The sequence below is a fragment of the Rhinolophus sinicus genome, linkage group LG15 (genome assembly GCF_036562045.2).
Source record: "Rhinolophus sinicus isolate RSC01 linkage group LG15, ASM3656204v1, whole genome shotgun sequence".
NCBI classification, from domain to species: domain Eukaryota; kingdom Metazoa; phylum Chordata; class Mammalia; order Chiroptera; family Rhinolophidae; genus Rhinolophus; species Rhinolophus sinicus.
Genome location: NC_133764.1, coordinates 35,822,031 through 35,846,256, shown reverse-complemented (window position 1 = coordinate 35,846,256; position 24,226 = coordinate 35,822,031). Strand labels below are relative to the sequence as shown.

At 57.3% G+C, this 24,226-nt stretch overlaps 3 protein-coding genes across 12 annotated transcripts in view; 1 reads left to right on the top strand and 2 right to left on the bottom strand.

Annotated features, from left to right (window-relative positions):
- TMEM104 (transmembrane protein 104) overlaps positions 1-1,633 on the bottom strand; it is a 55,720-nt gene extending 54,087 nt beyond the window's left edge. For both annotated transcript variants that reach the window (XM_019745605.2, XM_019745606.2), the window contains exons 1-2: positions 722-1,633; positions 59-176 (exon numbers count right to left, since the gene is read on the bottom strand). In XM_019745605.2, the coding sequence (XP_019601164.2) occupies positions 59-103 (45 nt within the window). In that variant the 5' untranslated portion in view covers positions 104-176; positions 722-1,633. The remainder of the gene's footprint in view (positions 1-58; positions 177-721) is intronic.
- Positions 949-5,143, top strand: NAT9 (N-acetyltransferase 9). 8 transcript variants are annotated; one of them, XM_019745523.2, is made up of 7 exons: positions 956-1,008; positions 1,631-1,716; positions 2,565-2,674; positions 3,241-3,384; positions 3,923-3,982; positions 4,188-4,282; positions 4,393-5,143. In XM_019745523.2, exons 2-7 carry the CDS (start codon positions 1,640-1,642, stop codon positions 4,510-4,512), a joined length of 606 nt encoding a protein of 201 aa, XP_019601082.1. In that variant the 5' UTR covers positions 956-1,008; positions 1,631-1,639; the 3' UTR covers positions 4,513-5,143. The 8 variants fall into 8 exon arrangements, with proteins under 8 accessions (XP_074175449.1, XP_019601082.1, XP_074175446.1 ...); XM_019745522.2 differs by having other exon boundaries at positions 966-1,065; XM_019745524.2 differs by lacking the exon at positions 956-1,008 and adding an exon at positions 1,021-1,061.
- A 1,565-nt stretch (positions 5,144-6,708) lies between these two features.
- Positions 6,709-23,934, bottom strand: NHERF1 (NHERF family PDZ scaffold protein 1). Of its 2 annotated transcripts, none has more exons than XM_074319340.1 (6): positions 22,852-23,934; positions 12,312-12,473; positions 11,360-11,513; positions 9,017-9,057; positions 7,805-7,945; positions 6,709-7,564 (listed from the first exon to the last, which is right to left on the bottom strand). In XM_074319340.1, the coding sequence occupies exons 1-6, from the start codon at positions 23,311-23,313 to the stop codon at positions 7,373-7,375; spliced, it is 1,152 nt and encodes a 383-aa protein (XP_074175441.1). In that variant the 5' UTR covers positions 23,314-23,934; the 3' UTR covers positions 6,709-7,372. The 2 variants fall into 2 exon arrangements, with proteins under 2 accessions (XP_074175441.1, XP_019601070.2); XM_019745511.2 differs by having other exon boundaries at positions 7,805-7,894; positions 22,852-23,923.
- Between the last annotated feature and the right edge of the window lie 292 nt (positions 23,935-24,226).

Sequence of the window (24,226 nt, the reverse complement as noted above, 5' to 3'; positions counted from 1 at the left end):
TTCCCTGGAAGCCAGGAGCACTGATGTGGGCAAAACAGGTTCCAAAAGTAAAACTCACGTAGGGAGAGTAGAGCTCTCCGGTCTCTGTGATTTCACCCGCCATTTCCAAAAGTGAGGAAGGGTCCTTCCGCAGCTGAGCTTCCTTCGGTGCGGGGGGCTACGGCTACTGCAGCTCCCTAAAGCAAAAGAGCAGATTTCAACTTTATGATGGACCTAGATGGGGTGGTGGGAGGTCTGCAGACCCCCTCAGCCCCGTCCCTTTATCACAGACACTTACGGCCTCCATATCTGTCACAAGACAGCAGGGAGGGAAGGGTCTCCCTGGATGACTGACACCTGGCTGGACTCTGCTGTGCAGGGCATGAATCTATTCAATGCTGCTCAGACCCCAAGAGATATAAGGGGGCTTAGAAGCCACTAGGTCACACCCACCAAAAGCGCCCCTTCCCACCAGTAACTGTCTCCCTCCTCCACCTAAGGCGAGGGTCCGGGGCTTTCCTAGGTCGCCCTCCAACCCAACTCCTTGCCCCAAAGCCTCTCCTTTTTAACCGGGCCTCCAGTTCCCGCCCTTCCCCAACCAGCCTTAGGGCTCCCCACCCTTAAGCCTCCCCCTCTTCTCAAGGGCTCCGCTCCGAGGCTCCACCGACTTCTTCCCCTCCTGGAGGAAGCCCGGAGTCTGGCGCTGCCCGAGCCCATCCCACCCTCGCGCCCGACCCCTCACCTGCAGCGTAGCTCGCTCGCGACGCCACTGCCGCCACCTCCAGCCCCTCCGCTGTTGCCGGCGCCAGCTGTCCTGCACCAGCGCCCCCAGCGCGCAGGCGCTCGCGCCTGGAGCCCACTTAGTCCGCGCGCGCCTCGGGCGGGGCGCAGCGCGCTGATTGGGCGCCTCGCGGAGGCGGGACCGGGATTGGACCTGGAGGCTGCCGTCTGCGTGGCGGAAGTGGGCGGGGTGCGCTCCCAGGCGCATGCGCGAGGGGCGACCGTCGGCCGGGTCGGGCAGCGGGGCTGGTTAGTAGAGGTGGAGCGTAACTTCTGCTGGGGAAGGGTGTTGTCAGCTCGGAGTGGGTGTGAACTTGGTGGTTTTGGGCCCCCGGTGGTTGGGTTCGGGGGTGAGGGCAGAGGAGAGTAGCCTATAACTCCGCATAAAGTGGAGGGGACTGAGAACTTAGGCTTGCCTCACCCTAAAGTGGCCTGGTGGACCTGGCTTGCGAGGTGGGGAAGAGGGAGGGCCAGAGCCCAGAGGAGTGGTTGGAAATAGGTTTACGGCAGGGCTGGAAGTTGATTCTGGGGCGGAGTTTCACGACTGGACGAGTGATGGGAGCCTTGGGGGTAGGTCTTGGTGCGTAGGTTTGAGGCGTCGAAGTGGGGCGCAAGGGACAAGCAGAAATCGCAGCTCCGGCCTGGCTCCTGGAGATGAGTGTCAAGGATTGCTTAACTATCTATAGCCGGCCTGGCTCCCCTTCTTGCAAGGGGTCCTTGTTCTCTGAAATGTTTGAAAATTAAGAAGGGCCGAGGCCCTTCTGACAACTTAGTCCCCGGAGGCATTTAGCGAATTGAGAGCCTGGGCTCCCAGCTTAAGTGGGAGAAAACTCGCGCGGGGCCCTGAGGTCTTTGCCCTTCCCACCCGCAGGCCACTACGATGAGGTTAAATCAGAACATCTTGCTGCTGGGGAAGAAGGTGGTGCTGGTACCCTACACCTCACTGCACGTGCCTAGGTAACGTGGGATGCAAGCCAGCTCTAGAAGGTGCAGCGAGGAGGGCCAGCCTCCCTTAGCCCAAATCTCAAAGGCCATTTCCTCTGAGAAGGAGAAACATGGGTTTGAGAAGTAATTCAGGAAAAAGAAATCTGAAGCGAGAACTATGACTCTCCTGGAGGAAGTCACCCATCCCCCTGCTTTTCCCTTTCACCCTCTCAGCTTCCTTTTTGGCCTTTCAGCAGAGACTTATTTTATGTAAACTAAATGTATGTAAGAAACCAAGACATTGTCTTCTCACTTACTTGTAAATTAATGACATATACTCAGTTCCTGGGGGCTTCATGTTAGCTTGTCCTAAAACTGAGCTGATGGGTCGTTCTCATGTCTGTTTGGAAAGGCCAGGACTGAGTCACAGGGAGGGACTCTTGGGGCAGCCAGCACAGTCTGGTAGACTGGCATGGTGGTGGGGTAGGGTGTTCTCTACTTGTAGATTTCCTTTTGGGAGATTCCTGGTGCCCAGCCTTTGGGGATCTGTCCATATTTCTTTGCTGAGTTTGGCTTGCCATACACTTCCCCTGAGGAATTTGAGGAATGTTTGGCCTCAGACTGCTCCCCTGAATTGACCCCCGAGACAGGATGGGAAGCTGGACGGATAGAACTCCTGACCCCTCCTGCTGTTGTCTTGTGGGCCTTGTGCTGTGGCCATCTGCCTGAGGAACCCTTATAATCCTTTCTTTGGGTCTTCCATGACTCCTGTTAGCCCTGTAGGGTTCACCCTTCTGCCATCCATTTCTTCATCTCACAGTGTCAGACCCACGCTTCCGAATCAGCCCTGCCTGCCAAAGGCCATCCCTCTGTCCCTGCAGGTACCACGAGTGGATGAAATCAGAGGAGCTGCAGCGATTGACAGCCTCCGAGCCGCTGACCCTGGAGCAGGAGTATGCGATGCAGCGCAGCTGGCGTGAAGATGCAGACAGTGAGAAGTGGAGGCCCTGGGCTGGGCTGGTAGTGGGAGGGCTGACTCCCGAGGCAGTCTCCAGGTTCCCTCCCTTTCTCATTCCCAGCTGTAGCCCTTCTGGAGCCACAGAAGCCTTTTGAAAAGCACTTCATGAAAAGCCTCAAGGTGCCTGAAACCCTCAGACTCTGATGACCACTGAAGCTGGTCCATGTGGCTGATGCTTCTGTCCTCTTCCCCACTCACTGCACCAGGCTTGGAAGGATTTAAAGTATTTGGGGCTCTGGCTGTAATTGAGGCCTTGCTTCTCATGTCCCTTGCTGCAAGCCGTGTAGTTATTGCTCTTTGGGTCCCCCACTTTCTGAGAATATGGGTAAAAGCCATCATTTTCCAAAACGATGTTTGGAAAAAGGCGTTGTTTCCTGCAAGAGGCAGATTTAGGCTTTGGAATCAGCCGAAGGAAGCCCTGGCCCCCCCCTTTCTCCCACCAGACTCAGAGATGGTCGTTCTCTGGCTTGGGTAGGAAGACTGTCCTCACTGCATTTCTTTAGGGAGTTAGGTGATAACCCTGTTGCCTCCCTCCTTAGAGTGTACCTTCATTGTGATGGATGCAGAGAAGTGGCAGGCCCAGCCAGGCACCACCGAGGAGAGCTGCATGGCGGGAGACGTGAACCTCTTCCTCACAGATCTAGGGGACCCCTCCTTGGGGGAGATTGAGGTCATGATTGCAGGTTTGTTCCATCTGGCCCTGCCTTCTCTCCCTTCTGGCCCTCGGATCTGCTGAACCTTAAGCCAGCCAAGGCTGCATAGGGACCTCAGAAAGCCCAATGGGAGGCTCTGGCTGGGGCTGACGGCCACTCGGCACCCATATGTAGCTGTGGTGAACTTAACCTTTAGTTTTTAGGGTCTTCAGACTTCAGTCCATCCCATTTTGAGGGTGTGCTGGGGACGCTCCAGAAATAGTCTTGCCTGGAGCATCTTCCCACGCTGCGGGAGGAGCCCCTCCAGTTTGCGTCCTTGGTTTTTAGCCTTCTCCTGAGGGGTTGAGGCGGCACACTGAGCTTCAGAGATCAGCTCTGGGTCAGGTGACTGGGTGCATTCAAGCTGAGACCTTGGGCAAGTCATTTACCTTCTCATGGCCTCTGAGTACTTATCTGCAGAATGGTAATTACAAACTTTGTAGAGTGATGAGGATTAAATGAGATCGTATCTGGTAACTCCCTGCTCTGGCGCCGTCACGTGGTGTCAGTGATTACTGTTTTCTCCTAGAGCCCGACTGCAGGGGCAAGGGCTTCGGCACTGAGGCTGTTCTCATGATGATGTCTTATGGTAAGAAGTCGGAGCGGACAATGTGGGGAGATGTGGCCAGGCCCCAGGAGAGGGCTAGCGCATGTTGGGAGTGACCCTTCTTCAGGCCTGGAGGGGGTGGGGGTAGGGGTGTGGCAGGTGCCTCCACCACAGACCGGGACAGGAGGGGTGGAATGTGCTGGAGGGACCTTCATCCTGCAGCTTGTCCCTCTCTGATCTCTGGGAGGAGTGACCAAGCTAGGTCTGACCAAGTTTGAGGCTAAAATCGGGCAAGGAAATGAACCGAGCATCCGGATGTTCCAAAAACTTCACTTTGAGCAGGTAAGGCTGTCACCGGCAGGAGGGTGAAGCCTGGGTCTGGGTGGTGGGGTCTGCTGGTGCTAGAACTTGTGGCTGTAACTTAGCCAACCCTGATCTCTCTGGCTCACTAGGTGGCTGTAAGCAGCGTCTTCCAGGAGGTGACGCTCAGACTGACGATGAGTGAGCCGGAGCGGCAGTGGCTTCTGGAGCAGACCAGCCACGTGGAAGAGAAGCCTTACAGAGATGGGTAGTGGGAGCCCCGCTGACAGAGCCCTGCAGCAGGAGGCAAACGGTGGAGCCTTTGGGGCCGAGTGCTCCTGGTCCCGCTCCAGGCTGGGAATCTCCTCTCGGGGCCTTTCAGACTTTGGGCCGGACTTGCCCTCAGGCTGGCAGTATGGCTGAGGGACTCCAGGGCGCCCCTCCTCCCAGCCAAACCTGCACTCAGACTCTGGGAACCTGGAGTGGACAGTATGAATCCATGGGAGGAGGCAGGGTGGAGCTGGAGCTGGAGCTGGAGACGAAGGGTGCCTGGTGAATAGGCAGGCCCTCCCTTTCCCCTGGGAAGCCAGAGGTGCCGCCCTGGGGCTGAGGCCCTAGCCAGGAGTAAAGCATACTGCATGGCCAGCTTTCCGTTTCCTCATGGGCCCGTGTAGACGTGAGCCCCTAGGAGGCCCAGCCAGCAGTGCCCGGTCCAGCGTGGGAGTGACAGGACAGGGGTAGCTCAGTGCTCTAGGCCGGGTGTGACCCTGGGAGCTTTGGAAATGAGTGAGCTTGGCCCTGTTAGGACAGAGAGATGGCTTAGAAAGTGGGCGAGTGTCCTTGCTCCTCCTTTCTCTTCTTTGGAGCCAGTTTTGAATGTTGAATAAATTAGTTTTGGACACAGCTCCTTGTGGCCGGATCACCCCTCTGCTGAAAGCCTCCGGCCTCCTGCTCTCCACTCCTCACCCTTACACCTCTGGGAGAAGCTGCACCTGGCAAGGCCACGAGGGGGCGTCGGAGGCACAGGTTCTGGATGATCAGGCTGCCTTGAGAGGGTGCTTAACAGGCCGAGCTGGGCCAGGTCTCCCCACCTCAGAGCGAGGGGGACACCCTTTCACTTCTCACCGTCCTCAAACCCTGTCGTAATCTGGGGTGGCCATCCAGAAAGGCCAGGCCAGTTTCAAAACACAATCATGGTGGAGACTCTTGAGGGCAGCTAGGACATTTCTGAGGGGAAGAAGCAATCCCAGGCAAGTTGAGGTGGCTTGCCTGAGGCCACCTGATGGCAGAACCAGAACTATGGCTGAAGCCTCCCAGCTCCCAGTCCCCTTGATTCTGCCATCTGACACGAGGTTATGCATGTAAAAAAAGGAATCTAAAACATGCCTGAATCCGAGACACAAACTTCACTTGCTGGGGCCCTCCTTTGTACCATGGCCCCAGCCCCGTAGCATTGGGGTTCCCTCTGAGCCACCTGTCCTTTCTACCTGTCTTCAGCTTAATCAGGGTCAAAAGTAGCTTAGGGCTTCCCCACCCAGAGATGATGTAGTGGGGCAGTCCTCAGGGCTGCTCACCTGTGGGGGCCTTCATCGGGGGTCAGAGGGTAGAGGCAAGGGTGGAGGGGCCAGGCCAGGCCCAGCTGAGCCGGGCTTGGGGCAGCTGGTGCTAATCTGGGCTTTGGACACAAACCCAGAGGTCAAGATGGCCGGAGAACGACTGACCCTTCTGTCAACCCTAGGGCCTCACAGGTCCCCTCCCTGGTTCGCTAGCCCTCTTGTTCTCAGTCCCAGGGTTTCCTGGTTGGATGGAGAGTAGCCCTGGGCCAGCTTCCCTTCCTTCTCTCTGAGCACATCCTGGCCCAGCAGCCTCAGCTCTCAGGCCACCCTAGCAGACCCCTAAGATGTGGACTCAAGAGCCAGAGGTGTAAGGGAGCTGGATCTCTGGAGGAGGAATAGGGCATTTTGCCCTTGGCAAGTCCTCTGCACCCCACCTGCCACGGGGCCCAGCACCTGGGTTTGTTTTCCCCTAGGCCTGAACAACTGCCCTCCAATCAGGCCCAGGCTAGATAAGATAAAGTATCTGGCGCCAGCTCAGGCCACTCCTGGGAATCCTGCACCCCACTGGCTGAGGGCGGAAAGATCAAAGCCTAGTCTTCACATTCCCAATGGGCCCCAGCCAGGATTCACACTTTCAGCCCTCCTGGAGTTAGAGGGAGGCTCAGAGCCCTCAGCAGGTAGGTCTGGGCTCGCACCTCCCTGGATATGTCTGGATGGAGCCTGTGCATGTCGGCGGAGGCCTGGTTAAAGCTGCCCCCCTCCCACTGTCGGGCTTGGGGTCCCAGGGAGCCGTGGACCACCCTCTCCCTCCAGCCCTACCTCCTCAGCCAGAGGCCATGCTGGGAACACCTGTTCACCATTTCTCAAGGCCAGGAGGCCAGAGCTCTAAAGGAACACACAGAGCCGAGGGGGTTTGGAGAGACCAGTTGAATTTCCGATGGGGTTTCCTTATAATTACAATGGTGGTGCCTGGCTCAGTGCTGGGCAGGGGCTGGCCAAACCCTACCCCCACCTGCCCAGCGTTCTGGGGTGGAAGTAGAAACAAAAGAGTTTAAGGCCGAGGCCACTGCTATGTCCTGGATGCAACAACCTGGAAAATCATGGGAATCAGGAAACAAGTATCCCTCTAAACTCTGCAATACTGCACTCTTAAATCAAATGACAAAAATAAGATGCTCAACCCACAGCTCTCAGGATGATGTGCTTGCTGAATTCTGAGTCCTTGATCAACCCCAGACCCACTCACCACTTGGGGTCATGATGTCTCACCTGGTCCCGCAATTCTTGCTGGGTGCAGGTCCCTGTGATGTCCCAGGTGGGGTGGCAAGGGGACACCTGACAGGCTGAGGCACTCAGGAGGAGGACAGAGTCTGCTTTTTGATTGGGGTAGGACAGAAAAACATTCCCTTTCTCTGCGGTAAGGGAAGAACACAGTTCTCTAGAAAAATCAGATTTGCCAAGGGGGAGATGCTGGTGCTGATTTGCATGTCATTCGTGGGTAAGTGGGAGAAAGGAGGGAGTTAGATCGGGGTGTGGGCCCAGCGCGCCGGCTTTCCTGGGTTGCCGGGGCAGGCCCTCAGAGGTTGCTGAAGAGTTCGTTTTTCTTGCTCCAGTCCATCTGCGGGGCCCGTTTGTTGCTGCGCTTCTGGTGGGCCCTCTCTTTGGCCACGGCCAGGGAGATGTTGAAGTCTGGGATGGGGTCGGAGGAGGAGGAGGTAGACGAGGGTACAGTGGAGTCTTGCTTCTTGGGGCTGTCTTGGGAATTCAGCTGTGAAGAGCAGGGGAGGCAGAGAGCGGGAGTCAGTGCCTGACGAGGCTTCCTGGTCCTCGGCCTGGGTGAGGTGGCGCCCTTGGGCCAGTGCCCAGGGAAGTTGGGTCACAAGAGTAGAATGTGGCTCAGCATGTGACCTCTAAGGCAGGCTGGTGCGTGCCAGGAACGAGTGTGGCCTGGGAGTGGGCTTCTAGTAAGCCGGTGCCACCCCCACCCCCCACCCGCCCAGCCACCTACCTCCTCGCTGCTGTCACTGGAGGTGGATCTTGCCAGGGCTGGCCTGGGGTTCTCGGATGCCACCTCGGCCAGGGCTTCATAATTGTTCTCCTGGCAGAGGGAGGACAGGTGTGGGTGGGTGGGGGATGGGGTGGTGAAGTCCTGAACAAGAAAGGGGAGTTCCTGGGGAAGATAGGTTCCTCAGCCTGAGAAGTTCCACTTGAGCCCTCGCCATCCACCCCACAGCCCCACTGCCTGAGCCTGCCAGGGGCCCTCAGGGGATTTACATTTTCACATTCCTCCAAGGATCAGAGGCAGCCTGGTTGGGGTGGGGGGGAGCATCTGGGATCAGCTGAATTGCCCACTCCCCAGTCCTCCCAAGAAGGTACTCAGGACGGATTTGCCTTTTGGGCCAGTGAGGCTTTCTGGAGCGTGGGGACACTGGGGGCCTCCTTATTTGGCATGGGGAACACCTGTGATGCTCCCTGAATCTCCTGTGGCCCCCCCCCCGACCGTTTACTTGGACTTGACCCCAGGAATCTTGAAACCATAACCCCAAAGCAGCCATGAACGGCTTTGAAAGCATAAGATGGATGACAGCTCTAGACCCACAGATGGAGCCACAGGAGGTTCAGGTGGCCCACAGCCGCTCCCCTTCCTTTGTGCCCCAGCAGGAGCCCCTGGGGGAAGGGAAGCCTTTGAACAAACACTGCAGATAGCTCCGCTCTGTGGTCCAGCTCCAAGTCGGCCTGTCTCAGAGTGAAGGCTTTGGCCAGGGCTTCAGCTTGGCGCTCAGCCCCTGCCTGGGTTCCTGTGGCCTCAGCTAGCACCGGCCCCGCCATCTCTTCCCCAGCCTCCACTGCCTTCCCGTCCCTTCTGCCCGGGGAGGAGGGGTAGAGGGGCTTTGTTCTTCCAACCCAGACTGGAAGTAGCAGCGGCCGGGCAGCATGCGGCCAGACACTGAGGCTCTGTTCTTGGGGGGAAGAATGGCCTCCTCTGTGCGTGGGGAGTTGGAGGTGGGGCTTGTCACCCAGGATGGCGGGCTGCAGAGGGGCGTGCCAGGCCTCTCAGTCTGGAAGGCCCTGGTCCTAGGCAAGGGCCGAGGCTACACCGGCAGTGGTATGGCTTGGAGCTCCTGAGCCTGACACCTGTCCTCCCAACCACACCACCTTCCAGCCTTCTCCCGCAGCCCCGGACTGAGAGCCAGAGAAGCAGTTAGGGGTCTGCTTTTACCTTCTGGATCTCCCCATTGGTAAAGGGCTCCGGCAAGGGACCTAGTGAAGGAAAAAAACAGAGATGAGTCCGGAAGCTCTGGGAAATGTGGATGGGCTGGAGCACGGAGACGTGAGCAATGGGAGCTGGGCAGATAACTAGATCTTGTGCCTTGGGACAGTGTTTAAAAGTCTCCTGACTGCAACTCACTGTTAAGTACAGTTGACATTTTGACACCCCAGCAGCACACACAGAGACTGTGAGTGTAACACAAGTTTCACAAAACAGCTTGTCCTTACTACATCCCCCAAACCTTACGCTTATTACGTCGCAATGCTCTGATATTTTCTATTCAATTTCATGAAGAAATGTGCTAGGCTCTGCCTTCTAAATTAATGTCCTGGACCACTGATGGGCAAGGAGCTGGTGGAGAAGAGCCCAGTGCTAGATGGGGATGAAATTCCCGGCTGGCTGCCTAAGGATCACCAGAGAAGCTTATTAGAAATAGATTCCCGGGCCTTGGCAGCAGAGCTTCTGACTCCGTGGGCCTGGGGCAGGACTAGGAATCAGTGTTTTCCAAATGCTTCCTAGGTGATGGTGGTGTCACCAGGAATAGAACCACGTCCAGGTTGTGGGAAATCATCCCAACTCATACTTACCAGTGTGGAGATGAGGGGATGGGGGCTCAGGGCAGGGTTCCGGGTGTGCCCCTCACCCAGCAAAAATGGAAACCCTGGTGGTGACCGGAGAGGTCGGAGGGAGAGAACCCTGGCCTGGGGTCACCCTTGCTGGGCTCACTCAGGGTAGAGGCCCCATGTGGCTGCAAGGGGGCTGCCTCATCTCCAGGGACTGGTCAGCCTGGGTGGACTTTTTCTGAACTCTTAGCTTAACCTTTCCCCTTGCCCTGCACTGGAGGCCCGAGCAGTCAGGTATACCCGACTCACCTTTTCCTCCCTTCCAACATCCTCACCAGACCATGGGCTGCGGAGACATAGGGACACTCACTTTCCCACTGCCCCCAAGCCAGCCTCTTCCCTGTGCGCTCCAGACTGTTTCATAGTGATCAGGGTGAGCCCTGGGGTGGGACACCCCCAGTTACATCTAGTTGGGGGGACTGGGTAGAAGACACCACCCTGAAGAAACCAGGAGGGACACTAGAGAGAGCTGCCCTGGCCTCTCCCTGTGCAGGCCCTCTGGCCAGAGGCTGCAATCACCCTAGTTCCCAGGGCCCTTCCCACCCCAAGAGGGAAGAATGTGAAGGCTGATGACTTGGGGTTGAGGGGAGAAGGATGCTGGAGGAGGCGGGAAAGGTATCTGAGGAGATGAGTGGAATCCAGATCTCTGCTGTGTCTTCCACATATCATGTCCCCAAAAGCAAGGCTGGTTCCCTGGGCCTCAGTTTCCCCCTCACTAAGGAAGGGGATTATCTGAGTTACCTGGTCTCCATGAATTTGGGAGACAAGGGTAAGGTGACACCCCACCTCTCACGCCCAGTGTCTGCTAGGGACTTCCAACTGACCCATCCTGCCTTCTAGGAACCCCTAGCACCCTAGATTGGGCTAGATGCGGACTGGGCCTCCCCATTGGGTCCCTCCAGCTAGGGATCCAAGCCTGTGGCAGGACCTTTGTATGGGCCCCCAAACACACAAATATAACCCTGACACGAGGGAGGCCCCACCCACTGCAAAATCCAAAGAGGTTCCATCCCCCAACCCCCGCTCTGCAGCCACCTTCCCAGGGAGCAAGTCCTGACCAGACCAGTGAGCTGAGCTGCCTAACTCCTTGCCTTGGTCTAGCAGCCCCGCCCCCTTTGGCTTGGACTCACGCAAGGGGAAGTGCCAGGCTTGGCAGGGTGATGGTGGGGGATGGGGAGGGCAGGGGCCCAGGGACCGAGGGGGGACCCACTGCTCTCTAGAGCCAGCAAGCCTGGGTTTCCAAGACAACCTGAGAGAAGGGAGGGGAGGCACTGGGCCCCTGTCATTGGACTCTGATCTGACCAAGCAAAGGCTGGAGGCCTCCCCAGAGTTAACCCTTTCCTTAATCCCAGCACTGCCCTGAGAACAGGCTGGGGGCGGAGGGATTGGAAGCTCAGGCCTCCCTGTGTTGTTGCAGCTTTGGCCCAGGAAGCAGCAGCTCATCCCTTCTTGCCAGCCCTCAGGCCAGCCTACCACTGTCATATGCCATCCTCAGAAACACACTGCCAGTCCCACTATCTCTCCCAACCCACACCCCTGGGCCTCCCCCGAAGGACGTGGGGGTGCACTGAAGCAGGAAGCTGTCCATCCCTCACTTGGGATACAGTCAAGTCTAGAACCGTAGCCAACACCCCTGACGTAGGGGCCTCAGCCTCGCCAATCAGCTCACCGGTCAGGTGCTCCTGAGATGGGATCACTTTGCATTTCTTGAAGAACTCGTCGGTCTCCTTGTCCACCACCAGCAGCTTCGTCTCGTCCCCACCAGCTTTGATGGCAGATACCACGTCCCCGTGCTGCTTGCCCTCCATACAGACCCCGTTCACCTGTGAGTGGGGGTAGAGTTACCGGCACAGATCTCAGTTCTGGGGGGGTAGGGTGAGGAGATGCAAGTGGTCTTCATTCTCGGCCAGTTGGCAATCTGGGGACACTGAGCCCCGCTGGCCTGGAGAGGCCACGTGGTCCTCCCACTTGACAGTCAGACTGGAGGCAGGACACGTGGGAAAAGCCAAAGTAAATATTCAGATGAGACTAAACAAACACAGCTGTGACCAGAGAGATGGGAAAGGTTTGGGAGGCTGGGTTGGGCCCCAGCTTTTCTGTGTACTTGTCGACTTGTCTCTCTGGGCCTTGGTTTGCTCACATGTAAAGTGAGAAGTCTGGGGAGAGCTGATCTTCCAGCTCTAAGGTTCTAAGACTGAGATTCTGGGACCTGCCCAAGGCATTTGGGTCACGTTTCCTCCTGTTGAGCACAGCACACGTGCCTAACAGCCCACTTGGGAAGAGGATTTCATCCGCCCATCGCCGTCCCTATGCCTGGCCTTGAGGACTCAGGCAGCAGGAAACTAGGGGTGGCCCCAGATAGCTACCTGGATAGACAGGTGAATCAGGGGCTGCGCTCGGTGAAGAAGAGCCCAGGGGAGGTGGGGAATGAGAGACGTCAGTCCTTCCACCCACCCACTCACCACCTTTCCACCTCCCCTCCCGCCCGCCTGCCCGCCTCTGTGGGCTGCCTGGGCCCCAGGGGCTAACCAAGGAGCAGAAGGTGTGATGGCTGCCTGGAGGTGCTCATCCGTGTGGAGGAACCAGGAGGAAGAACCTGGGAAGAAGGCAGGAAGCATTACCTCCACGATGCGATCCTGGGCCTGGAGCCCCGAAGCTTCGGCCGGTGAGTCTGGGTCCACTGACCGGATGAACTGGCCTGGCTTGGACTTGTCACTGTGCAGGTTGAAGCCATAGCCATTGGTGCCCCTCTTCATGGTGCAGAGCCGAGGCCGAAGCTCACGCTGTGGGGATAAAGGTCCATGTCATTCCAGTGTCCTGGGTCCTACTCTCCCTGCCCTGTGCCTGACCCCACGTCCCCATCAAGGAAGAGCTGTCAGTAAGGCAAGTTTGCTTAGAGCCTACACAGCAATGTGAGAGAATGCTGGCCTGGGACTCAGACCTGCCTATAGAGACCTGACGTTGCAGCAAACTGCCTAGGTGACCCTGGGCAACATGGCCCCTGTCCAAGCCTCAGTTTCCTCTTCTGGCAAATGAGGGGTGAACCAGATTAGCTCAAGTCCCCCTTTTGACTGTCTAAGGTTAATCATGTTATTTTGATTGCTACCTTGTCCCTCCTACCAAAAGTTCAGTCTGGCCCTCCTGAGTGTGTGGGGGGGTAAGTAGCACCCCTGCCAGTTTGGCTGGGTACCTGAGACGTGTGACAGGGGACCCCAGACCCTGTACCTCATTGTCTGCAACAGGGAGGCAGAGGCAGGTGTTTACTGAAAGCTGGCGGCATGTTTACAGTAAAGCCCTTCCTCACCCACACGGCTCCTGTCTCCCCCACCACGACAAGTGACCCAGTCAAAGGGAGCTGGGGGCCGGGGGTGGGGAGGGACAATGACCACAGACCGGGGGTGGCACAGCCAGGGTCCCTGGACAAGACAAGGACATCCCACTGGCAGCACCAAGACTGGCCTAGCTGAGGGCAAAGGCAGCAACAGAACCCCAGAGATCCTGTTGGTCCCCCAAGAAGCCTGAATTGGGGGGGGGAGCTGGGCTAAAGGGAGCCCAGTGTGGCTGCAGTGGTGGCCTAGACAAGGTGACCTATTGAAAAGGCACAAGCAGATTTCTCGTGAGCACTCAGACACTTAGCTGAACGTGTTTTTACCAAATGTTTGCTCCAACTTGGCAGCTGAGCTTAGAAGCTGCAGGCCTGGGACACGTGGACAGGATGGAGGGAGGACGTGTGAGCGGGCAAACTGAAGCCTTGAGCAGAAGCCCAAGCACCAAGACTGACTTGGGGTCCCTCTCCCCCTCCTCCGAGGCCTGGGGCAGGGCCGCAGCAAACAGCTTGCACGTGCTGGGTTACCCCTGGACCCCAGACAATGAGCAACGGCTGGAGTCAAGGCCCGGCCCAGGTTCCAGCTCCCCCACTGTGACCTGGGGCAGTAAATTCCTTCTCAAGAGCCTCAGGTGCCTTATTTATAGACCATTCTTAGTGCCACCTGCCTCCCAGAGTTGCGGTGAGGCAGTGAGGTAATTAACATAGAGAACACTTGACAATTTGTAAAAACCCCGTGCATATGTAGACTTTCTCACTGTTGTGCATACTAATGAACAGTCAGGGGAAAGTGAGAAGTGAGATTCTGGGGGCTTGGGTGGGGTGCCAGGTTGCTCTGAATTCCCAGTCCCCAGCTGGGAGTGGAGAAGGCAGGGATGGGTGGGGAAGGAGAGAAGGGTTTACAGGTCACCTGCCCCAACTTGCCAGCTCAGGAGGAGGTGCCATCTGCAGGGAGACTCAGTCCCCACCCCTCCACTCTCGGGGGTGGTCAGAGGGTGACTTTGCCTTCCTTTAAGCGCAGGGGCAGATCTTTCTGTTTCAGGATGTTGATGAGGAGTGTGGAGAGGCCAAGACAGGAAGGAGGGGTGACGGTTGGGCCTGTGGGTGCCCTCATCTGGGCTGGAGGCCCCAGGCACACCCTTTTCCCAAGTTCTCCTCATCTCTCTCCTTTTCCTCCCTGCAGAGCCCACACCAGCAGGCCCGGGGGATGCCGGGGGATGCCTGCTTATCCGGGCCAGCCACAGCCGTGTGGGATCTTGTTCCTGGGAGAGAGTGAGGCTCTTCTCCCCTCAAGCTAATCCCTTCACAAAGCTGCCAGCCTGGCCCTCTGAAGCCCAAGCTGAAGCGAGCAGGAACAGGTCTGACCAGCTGCCACCACCAGGGCAGGCTCAGCTTTCTGCCCCAACCAGGCTGAGCTCCAGTGGGCCTGAGAAAGTGGGGAGGGTGAATCCCGGGGAAGGAAGGGGGGAGCTCTGAGGTCTCTGCTTCTTCTCGCTTCCCCTCACTCCAAAGAGCCTTCCCATAGCAACCTGGTTGGGCCTGGTCACTTCCCGCCCCCATCTTCAAGATGTGGAAACTGAGACTCAATATGTTATGCGCACTGCCTGATGTCACACAGCTTCCAATGGAGGAGGAACCAGAACCCACCCTGTCTCTGACTTGGCCCTTAAGACCAAGTCCAGACTGGGAGGGGGCCCACTTGGAGCTGAGGCCTCAGCAGGAGTCACAAACACTGGAGTGGCTCTCCCTGAGGTACTTGCAGTCTCTGTGGGGAGGTGCTTGGGAGCTGATGAAACCACAGCCTTCCTTCCGGGGGCTCAAAAGGCCTCTTGCAGCCAGAGCTACAGCCCAAGCGTGGCACAGGCGACAAGCAAAGAGCAGGCCTGGGCTGCTCTCCTGGGTGGCAGAGCTGCCCTGGCGGCCCCGTGATGCCCATCTCCAGGTCTCCGTGCTGCACGCGTCCCTTACTGAACCTCAGCACGTCTCACCCCAGGACTATGAGCCTGGTGACCTGTCATTACAGCTGGAAGGCCTGCTTTCAGTCTCGTTCCCCTCTGCCAGCAGCAAGCCATGAGGGTGGGGAAAATGGGGGACCCAGCCCGAGGGGCTCAGGGCCCTGCTGCTTCCTTCCCCCTGCAATGGGACCTGGTCCACTGCCTGCTGGGGCTGGGGCTGGGCAGGCAGACCGGAAGCCCCAGGGAGTGTTTTGAAGTGTTCAGATACCTATAGATCCCCATCTAGCTCCCTCCTTTCCAAGACCCTGGAGACTCCCCCCTTCCCACAGTAAGGGGTGGGGGCTTCCCATTCTTTCAGGGAGACCAGCCTTGTTCCTCCCTCCCCTGCCCCCAGCTGTCTCCAGGAGGTGTCATTCCAGCTGCTAACTCAGCTCTTCTCATCCTGGGTGGAGGCTGGTGCTGACAGGAGTCCCTGGGGGCAGTCTCCCTGGGGACCTGTGGGGCTGGCCCAGCACTGAGAAGAAGATGGGGAGGGGTCGGGCACTTAGTCTGAGCTTGACCACCATTGCTCCTGGGCCTGTACCCCCAGAGCTGGGACAGGGCCTGGTGTAGCCCCCTGGAGTTCAGGAGGAGCCTCCCGCCATGGTGCTAGAGCGGTCCAGAGCTGGGGCGGGGGTGTGTGTGACTTCAAGAGGACCATGTTCCCAGAGTGTTCAGAGCCTCAGGTGGGACTCCCAGTGATAACAGCTCCCAAGTGAAAATCAGGATCTGCTCAGTGAGGAGACTGGCAGAGACTCGAAAGCCAGAGGAAGGAACATGAGGGAATGGCGGCCAATGGGCAGGGGCGGCTGGGAGCTGGATGGGTCTGAGTGTCTCACTTCGAGAAAATGCCAGACGCACTTTCTGGAAAAGACCCTGCCAGGAGAGCTGCCCCCAGACTCTCATGGGGCCTTCTCCCACTCTCAGGTTCTCCGGCTGTTCCAAATCCTATCCCAGAACTGATGTGGCTGCCCCCCTCCATTCCTTCCTCTCCCCCAGAGAGTCCAGCTCCACCCCAAGTGGCCGCCCAGTCACCTCCACCCACGCAGCCCAGGGAGCGGATGGCGGGCACGGAATTCAATAGGCACCACCAGCAACCACCTGGAAAGCTGGGGAAAGTCGATACCATAATCCCAGTGACTGTCTCTGGGGAACAGGCCCAGGGCCGCTCCCTGCTCCTCCTCAGGGAGGGCAGCTGGAGGTGCCAACGCCCCACTGGGCCTGGCCCCTCCCTGGCCAGTGCCATGGTGAGGAGCCTACAGAGAACAGCCTGGAGGCTTCCCGTAAAGGGCAGGCAGGAGGAGGCGGAGACCACCCGGGTGGCTGGGGGAACAATAGAAGTGACCTCACCCCCCCCAAACTGCCCTTCCCCCAGCCCAGCCCCAGCTAAGGGTTCTTGTTTATGCACCTATGAATGGTTCCCTGCTGCACTGTACAGGGAAATCAGCCTCAATAACGGGGCGAACAGGAAGGAGATGGGAGAGGTAGGGAGAAGGGGCCCTGGCAGCTCTGGTGGGGTGGGGGAGGGGGTAGGCTTGGGGTAAGGATCCACGCCGGCTCTGGGAGGCAGCTTAGTCCATTCCACGAGACTCTGGAGACACAGGCTTGGGTCTGGTGCCAGCTCTTTAAGGAAGCCAGGATGGAGAGCTGGCCCAGCCTGGGGTGACGTGTGACAGGGCAACGTGGGGGTATTGTCCTTAGGGCAGGCTGGGAAGTGACCAGGAGCTCAGACCACTAGCCATGATCCACACCTCTAGACTGAAGGGATGCTCTCCTCCCTCACCCAGGGGACGTAGTGCCTATGCCTTATGGCCCTGATGTGGTTCCATTTCACAGAACCCCCCCCCCCCCCCGCCAGGTCTGTGCAGGCTGAGGAAAGTTAGACACCTCCATTTGCAAAAAGGGAGCTGCTCCTAGCCCCTGATCTTGGACTTCCTGTTTCTCAGTGGAAAGGCACTTTGCTGGAGCCCAGCAGGGTAGGATCCAGGAAGGAGACATAAGCTAAAGTGGGGGCTGCTTCTTCAACACCCCCAAGCAGGAGCCCTGAGCCAGATCCCCCCTCTGGGTCTTTTCTCCTGGTGCTGTCCAGAGACGCACCTGAGGGAGTTTGGCTCAGGTCTCCCCAGGGCTGGGCAAGGCTGGGATGGAGCAGGCTGGTACGTGGGCTGCTGCCTGGCTGGACACCGTCCAGGCTGGCCACCCCCTGCTTGCCTGCCCAGCAAGCACTCTACCATCAGTCCTCATCCCTCACCCACCTCCCAGAGGTGCTGGATTTAACTCCTGTGGGCTGTCCCAAGAGGCTACTTGTAAGGACCTTCAGAGAGCTTGTGAAATTGGGGCTCTACTGAAATAATAGCAGCTACTGTTTACTGAGCACTTACTATGTGCCAGGCACTGCACTAGGGCTTTATGTGTATTTTCTCATTAAAACACAATTACAACCCTGTGAGGAAGGTATTATTGCCCTCATTTCACAGATGAAGAAACTGAGCTTCAAACAGAGCACATAAATGGCTCAGCTCATAGGAGAAGGCAGGCTCTTAACTTATATCTAGACCAGCGATCCAATAGAAATATAATGCCACAGGACACAGGTCCAAAATGGTGTCACTCGTGCTAATAGCCCATGATACCAAACCTAGATTCAACACCTTATCTAACTGTAGTTTCAACCTCTCCAAGAAATATAATCTTAATCAACCAGTCTAGAATTTTCTGGTCAAGCACCAGTAAGGTAATCGGTCACCTGGGCCCTCTCCGTCCCTCCCATAGAAAGAAGCAATCTATATCAGAAAAACCCTTCCCAAAGAAGATGTCAGGCCCCAAAATAATCTTTTCTTTTGTTAGATCAATAGCTCCCTTGCTCCCCCTTCTTCCCATAAAAACCTTCCATTTTGTACAACACTTCGGAGCTCCCGTCTAGTTGTTAGATGAGATGCTGCCTAATTCATGAATCACTTAGTAAAGCCAATTTGATCGTCAAAGTTACTTGGTTGAATTTTGTTTTTTAACACAGGTAGTTAAAAGTTTTCTAGCAGCCACATTAAAGGGTAAAAAGAAACAGGAGAAATTAATTGTAATAGCTTATTTTACACAATGTATCCAAAATATTATCATTTCAACATGTAATCCATTTAAAAAGTTATTAGGGGACTATTTTACATCTTTTTATTTGTACTAGGTCTTCAAAATCTGGTGTGCATTCAACTCGTACAGCATATCTCAGTTTGGACTTGTGCACATTTCAGGTACTAAGAGCCACACGTGGCTAGTGGCTGTGGCAATGGCCTGAGTAGATCCTAGAGGTCTTACTCTCAACCCTTAGGCTGTCAGCGCCAAACACTCTTCTAAATCCCCACCCGTGACCTTCGAACAGGGCACAGGGAGAGGCCGGAGCTCAATCACACAGCGGAGAGCAGCACTCGAACCTGCACCACAGGGATCTGTATCACTTACCCTGTTCCAGGGCACAGAACCCTAAACATTGTCTAGGGGTCTGGGGACTTGGTGAGCTGTTCTAACCCCTAGGGATGGCGAATGCAAGGCCAGGGCCAACAGTCAAGGTCGGCCTCCAGATAGGCCCTTTGTGCTCCTGGGTAGCCCAGAGACAGCAAGGGCGGGTTCTCAGGACCTGAGGGTGGAGGCAGAGCCTTGGTCACTAGACTCCCCACCCAGCCCATCACAGGAGAAGGGATAGGCCGGGAGCCTGCCTCCTCAGGTGCTTGGAGGATGCCACTGGGAACAGGAGCACCTGGGAGTCCTGGCCCAAAGGGCTCAGCTACCGGGACCTTTTCAGGGAGATGGTTCAAGCAGCCTGAACTGATGTCACTCTGATGGGCAGCGACACCCAGCTGGAGAGTCAGGCCCCTGAGCACAATCCAACTGTGTGGCCACATGGATGTGCAAACAGACACTGGAGTCAGAGTGAGCTAGGTTCCAAGACACAGCCCTGAAGGTAAGAACCAGGGGCTATATTCTAGGGGAGAAAGAGACCCCATACATGGCCTAAGAGGAGGGACCAACACACATGAGAGCACACACCCTGTCCATTTCAAATCCAACATCCTGTCGCTCAAACCCTGTTCTGTTCCCCCAGAAATGGGAAAGAGGTTGGGAGGCTGCCAGCTCATGGTGCCCACCTACCCACCTTGTTACCTGGGGTGCCTATACCATCTTTGCCTCTGGAATCAGGGTCAGGTCTGGCAGAACTCACACCAAGGTGGGCACTTACCCCAGCCCCCCGTCATCTCACCGAATCCCCCCACCGACCATGCAGGATGGGTGCTTGTGTCCCCATTTCACAGAGGTAGAAGCTGAGGCTTGCAGGGAACAATGAACAATTAGGGGCCCAGAGCCTGCCAGTTGACAGAGCTGGGATTCACATGTTGATCTGGCTCACTCCTAATTTTAAAATGGAAGCTGCTCATAGGCAAGAAAAAGGAGTGGGTAGGTTCTGTCTGGAATTCCGATCTCTGGGTGTGCTTGAGTCGTAATGAGGCCCAGGTGTGCTGGACTGAGATGATGTAGGACAAAGGTCCTGGGTGGCTATCATGCATTCATTTCAAAAATGTGACTGAGCCCCTCCCTACTCTGTGCCAGGCACAGTGCTGGGGATATAAACAGAAATCAGCCACTGCGGTTGCCCTGGGAACTCACCATGCAGCGATGGAGATCATAAAGAGATGATTCAAATACTGTGTGTTCAGAGCAATAAAAGATGTAAGGACAGGGAGCAGGAGGCGGCTGCGAGGAAAGGCTCCTTGGGAGGTGAGAGGTCTTGGAGAGAGTGCGCAGTGCGGGGGGGGGGGGGGGCTGAAAGGTTCCCAGGCTGAGGGAGGTCAGGAAGGGAGGGTCAAGGACTGAGTGAATACGGTGTGTTAGAGGAGAATTTGGACCCTCGGTGTGGTGGGGTAGACACAAGGGGGAGGTGGGGCGAGTAGGCTGCCAGAGTGAAGGGCTGTGGAATAGATGGTTATTCAACAATAGCGAGCCCTGATTGAGCATGTCCTGAGTGCCAGGCGTGGTCACAGCTGCACCTGCCTAAGGAGGGAGGCAGATCCAGTGCTACTTGCCCCATGGATAGGTGTGTAACAATCACTGTGAAATATTTAGTTCAAATACCAGGCACTTACTGAGTACCAGACCCTGAGCTCTGCAGACAGCCTCGCGTAATCCCGATAAACCCACCAGGCAGCTGCTATGGCCCCCAACTTACACAAGAGGAAATGGAGGCTTAGAGAAGTTAAGGAACTTGGCTTGAGGTGGCCCAGCGAGTACAGCTGAGCTGGCTTAGGCCTGCCCAGCCACCACTGTGGGCCCATGTGCCAAGCACCAAGCTCAAGGGTTTAGATCCCGTCCTGTGACTGTGAGGTTATGAGCCAGGGTGCTGCTGCTCCCCTCTCCCCATGGGTGTGGGGGTGGGGAAGCCATCGACAAAGGTGGGCAGAGCGGAAGCACACCTCCTCTTCCTCCTAGACCAGTACTACAGGCACCCCTCGCCCTCTGCCCTGGATCATCCTCCCAATGAGATGTCACCTGCCACCCACAATCTGCAGAGCACTTTCCCCCATACCACCTTTTTCACTTATGAGGACTAATGAAGATACCTTAACGGCACCCACTTTGCAAACAAATTCAGGCTACAACTAATTAGTAAACCTCGAAGTGCTCTTTACATAGGAGAGGCCTTTGAGGAAAAAAAATAACACGATATTACCATTGTTTTTGCAATGTCAAGGCAGGTCACCTGCCTGCCCAGATTTCGTGGCAATTTCCTACTAGAGGTTTAAGAGTACTGACTGGCTATGCATAACTCTAAAGGCTGGGGGGGGGGGGGGGGCTGCACAGAGCTGGGATTCAAATGCCTGGACATAAAGGAACTCAATTCAGTATTCCCCAGGGGCATGAGTGCTTCTGTTATCTATAAAATTCTACAGAAGGTAGGTATCACTGTATTCCAAAGTCCCCATTTTACATATGGGAGAACCAAGTCTCAAAGAAGTTCTGGGATTTGCTTGTTGACCTGAAACCCTAAGAGGCCTGGTGACTGTGTCCCTGGGCCAGGGGGACTGGGTAGGAGTGGTTCCACTCCCTTCTGCGGGCCTAACAAAGTACACACGAGTGCAGGTGTCACACCACCCCCTATGGGAATCTGATTCTGTGCTCATCCTTAGAGCAGGACGCCAAGCGTTGCTGTCCTTTCAGATGGCGGTGGTGCATGCGCTAGGTCTTCTACCACCCCCCAGGCCCTCTGGCACCCAGCAGCAGCAAAACCAAAAGGGCAATGGGAGGAGCTGAACATGATGCAATTGCTGGGGGAGGGGGTGTGCTACTTGTGTGAGTGCCAAAGTTCAAAAAAATAAAAGAATGGCAAATCAATGCCCTCAGCACAAAGTTCAAACTGTATTTCTGCCTGGGACCAACTCCCTAGTCTCTGACCCCTGGCAGGGATGCTTTGACTCCTGCCCCACCCTTGCCAATGCCGGCTTGGCAATGGCAGGAAGTGGGAGCCTGCAGGCCCTGGCATTCCGGGCACTAGGAGCTCCGGCTGGACAGGGCTCCTAGTGACCTCACTTCCTTCACTTCCACCGAACCAGTTGGTCCTCTCGGGCTCCACCTTCTACCTTAATGCTAAACTGTACCCTTTCTCTGTCTAGGGGAGGCTCCTGCTGGCACCAGACACCTGCGCCACACACTGCCACCAGGTGGAGAGCTGCTGCAAGCCATGCAGGCCCTGCTCCCACAGTCTGCACCGAGACCTCCCCCTTCACTCTCTGGGGACAGGAGGCTCAGCACAACTTGTTTTGCCACTGCCCCTCCTGCAGTTGACCCAAACTGGGATCGTTTAGGGAAAAACCAAACATGGGCAAAAAGCAACCAGCCTGCTTGGCTGTCGGGGCACTGGAGGGAGGCAGATGATGCCAGGGCAAGACCACCTGCCCACAGCATGCTTCGCTGGCCCCTGCAGAGCTGCGTGCCACGGGACCACTCCCTCTCCTCCTTCCCCCTCAGCCACCTTTCTCCTCCTTCAAGATCCTCCCTCCCCGCCGATACAAGCTAGCGCTTACTCCTCACATTCCTGAGAACCATAAATCCTCCTGGGCGGCAGAGCCGCCGCCACCACCCCCGAGAGGCCTCTGCACCTCCTCCCCGCACCCCACCCCCCACATCGCCCTAAGACGGTGGGGCTTCCTCTGTTTTCTCAGAAGTCACACCGGACTTCAGGAAGAGGATGAAGTCCTGCCGGGCTGCAGCTGAAGTTAAGGATACACACACCCGGGGGCTGGAGGGTAAAACCCTGCCTGTGACCCCTGCCATCCCAGCGCCAGGGCTCCGCACAGAAAGGGAGTTGTTATTCCTCTAGCTTTTTGAAGTCGGGGCCGCACTCACTTTACCCCAGCTTCTGTTACCACCCACAGGGACCGTGGAGGAAGCTGGCAACTATGGGGCGGCTAGAAGTGGGAGAGCCGAGGAACCGGCCCGGAGAGGGTGGGATTAGAGGGTTGCGAAGAAACGAGAGCAGACACCACCAACAGAGCCGGGGAAACGGGGACTGGATTTCCCTGAGTCGCCCTCCCTTCCCTCACTTCCAAAGGCCAAGGGACAAGAGGTGCAGGTGGCAAAGAAGCTCAGAGTCCAAGCGAGTCTGGAGAGGGGGTGGGGGTCGTGGGACGCAGCCCCAAGCCTGTAACTGCCAGTGAGCCCGGTAGGCGGGCGGAAGCAGTCTCCCCCTCGAGGATCGAGTTTCAGAAAGACAAGGCGGGCGCGGGGCGCCTGGGTCTCTCCCCGATCCTTCCCTCCCACGCCGTCCCAGCCTCGCCGCCCGGCCCAGCCCGCACGTACCCGCTCGGAACGGCTCTTCTCGGCTTCACGCGGTTCCTGAGCGGCGGCCTGCGGCTCATTTTCGCCGCCAGCCTCCTGTGTCTCGGCGGCGGCCGGAGGCTCGGCCTGCGTGGGCCCTTCCTGGACGCGCAGCAACTCTTCCCGGACCTGGACGCCCAGCTTCTGCAGCCGCTCGTCGGTCTCGGGATCGACCACCAGCAGACGCACCGCGTTGAGCGCCGCGCGGATGCGGCTCACCACTTGTTGATGCGTCTCCTTCTCCACGTTCTCCCCGTTCACCTCCACCAGCCGGTCTCCCGCCAGCAGCCCCGCCCTCTCGGCCGGCGAGCCGGGTTCTACCAGCCGGATGAACTGGCCCACCTTGCCCTTCTCCCCGTGCAGATGGAAGCCATAGCCGTTCGGACCCTTCTCCAGGCAGCAGAGCCGGGGCAGGGGTGCCCCGGCCGCCGCGTCAGAGCTCATCTCGCTCTACGATGGCTCAGCGGGGCTACGCAGGGTCCGGTATGGGTCCGAAGACTGCACGGTCCAGTCGTTTTCCCAGCCCTACGGACTGCAAGTCTGGAGGGAGCGAGGCCACAAATCTCCGCGCCGGCAGGACGAGCAGGTGTCCCGCGAGCGGCAGCAGTGAACTGCGAGGAGCCAACAAAATAACTCGTGGACCAATCCCCGTCCCGCGCGGCGTCTGAGCGTTCCAGAACCCGCCCCGGACCCTTATTTAGGAGGCGGGGCCGCGCCGAGGGTGTGGACCACCTCGGACCAATCAGGGACCACGAGCAGGGGGAGCTGTGGCCGGGTGAACGACTCCGGCCAATGGGAACGCGCAGGGGCGGTGCCCTGGGCTCGGCCTGGCGCCCCACGGCGGGAGAAGAAAGGGCTCAGGAAGTGGAAGTGTTTGTTACCAAGTGGCCGGAGTTGAGGCGGGGGGCGGGGCGAGTTCCAGGCTCTGGGCAGACTGGCCCGCTGGCTGGGTTCTGATTTTCCCCCACTAGTGGCGGGAATTGAGGAGAGCCAACCCGTGGGTAAAGGACCCTAAAGTTTCAACAGCCTTTAGCCAAAACCTTGTGTGCAGCCCCAATGCGCGGGTGGAGGAGCGAACGTTGTCGGGGAAACCGCTCCGGGTCTGGGGCTACGAGGTTCCAGCGGTCTTAAGAATAACACTGAGGTCTACCTCGGACCCAACAGAGTTGTTTGAATAACAACATTTTCCCGTTTGTGGAGTCATTTTGTGCTGTCTCAGGACCTGCTTATGGGGGGAGGGAGCGTGCTCTGATCCTCACTGGGACAGGGTGAAGGCTCCGCAGAGAGCAGCAGAATTTGCAGGGTGTGCCCACTGAAGACAGGCCACCTAGGGCAATGGCCTGGGCATTGGCGTCAG

Coding starts and splice junctions, on each gene's coding strand:
- NAT9 (XM_019745521.2), top strand. Junction 1,717..2,564: donor ACCTCACTGCACGTGCCTAG/GTAACGTGGGAT, acceptor CTGTCCCTGCAG/GTACCACGAGTGGATGAAAT. Junction 4,283..4,392: donor AAAAACTTCACTTTGAGCAG/GTAAGGCTGTCA, acceptor CTGGCTCACTAG/GTGGCTGTAAGCAGCGTCTT.
- NHERF1 (XM_074319340.1), bottom strand. CDS start 23,313: ATGAGCTCTGACGCGGCGGCCGGGGCACCCCTGCCCCGGCTCTGCTGC. Junction 11,514..12,311: donor CCCAGGATCGCATCGTGGAG/GTAATGCTTCCT, acceptor CCCCACTCACAG/GTGAACGGGGTCTGTATGGA. Junction 9,058..11,359: donor ATCTCAGGAGCACCTGACCG/GTGAGCTGATTG, acceptor TTCCTTCACTAG/GTCCCTTGCCGGAGCCCTTT.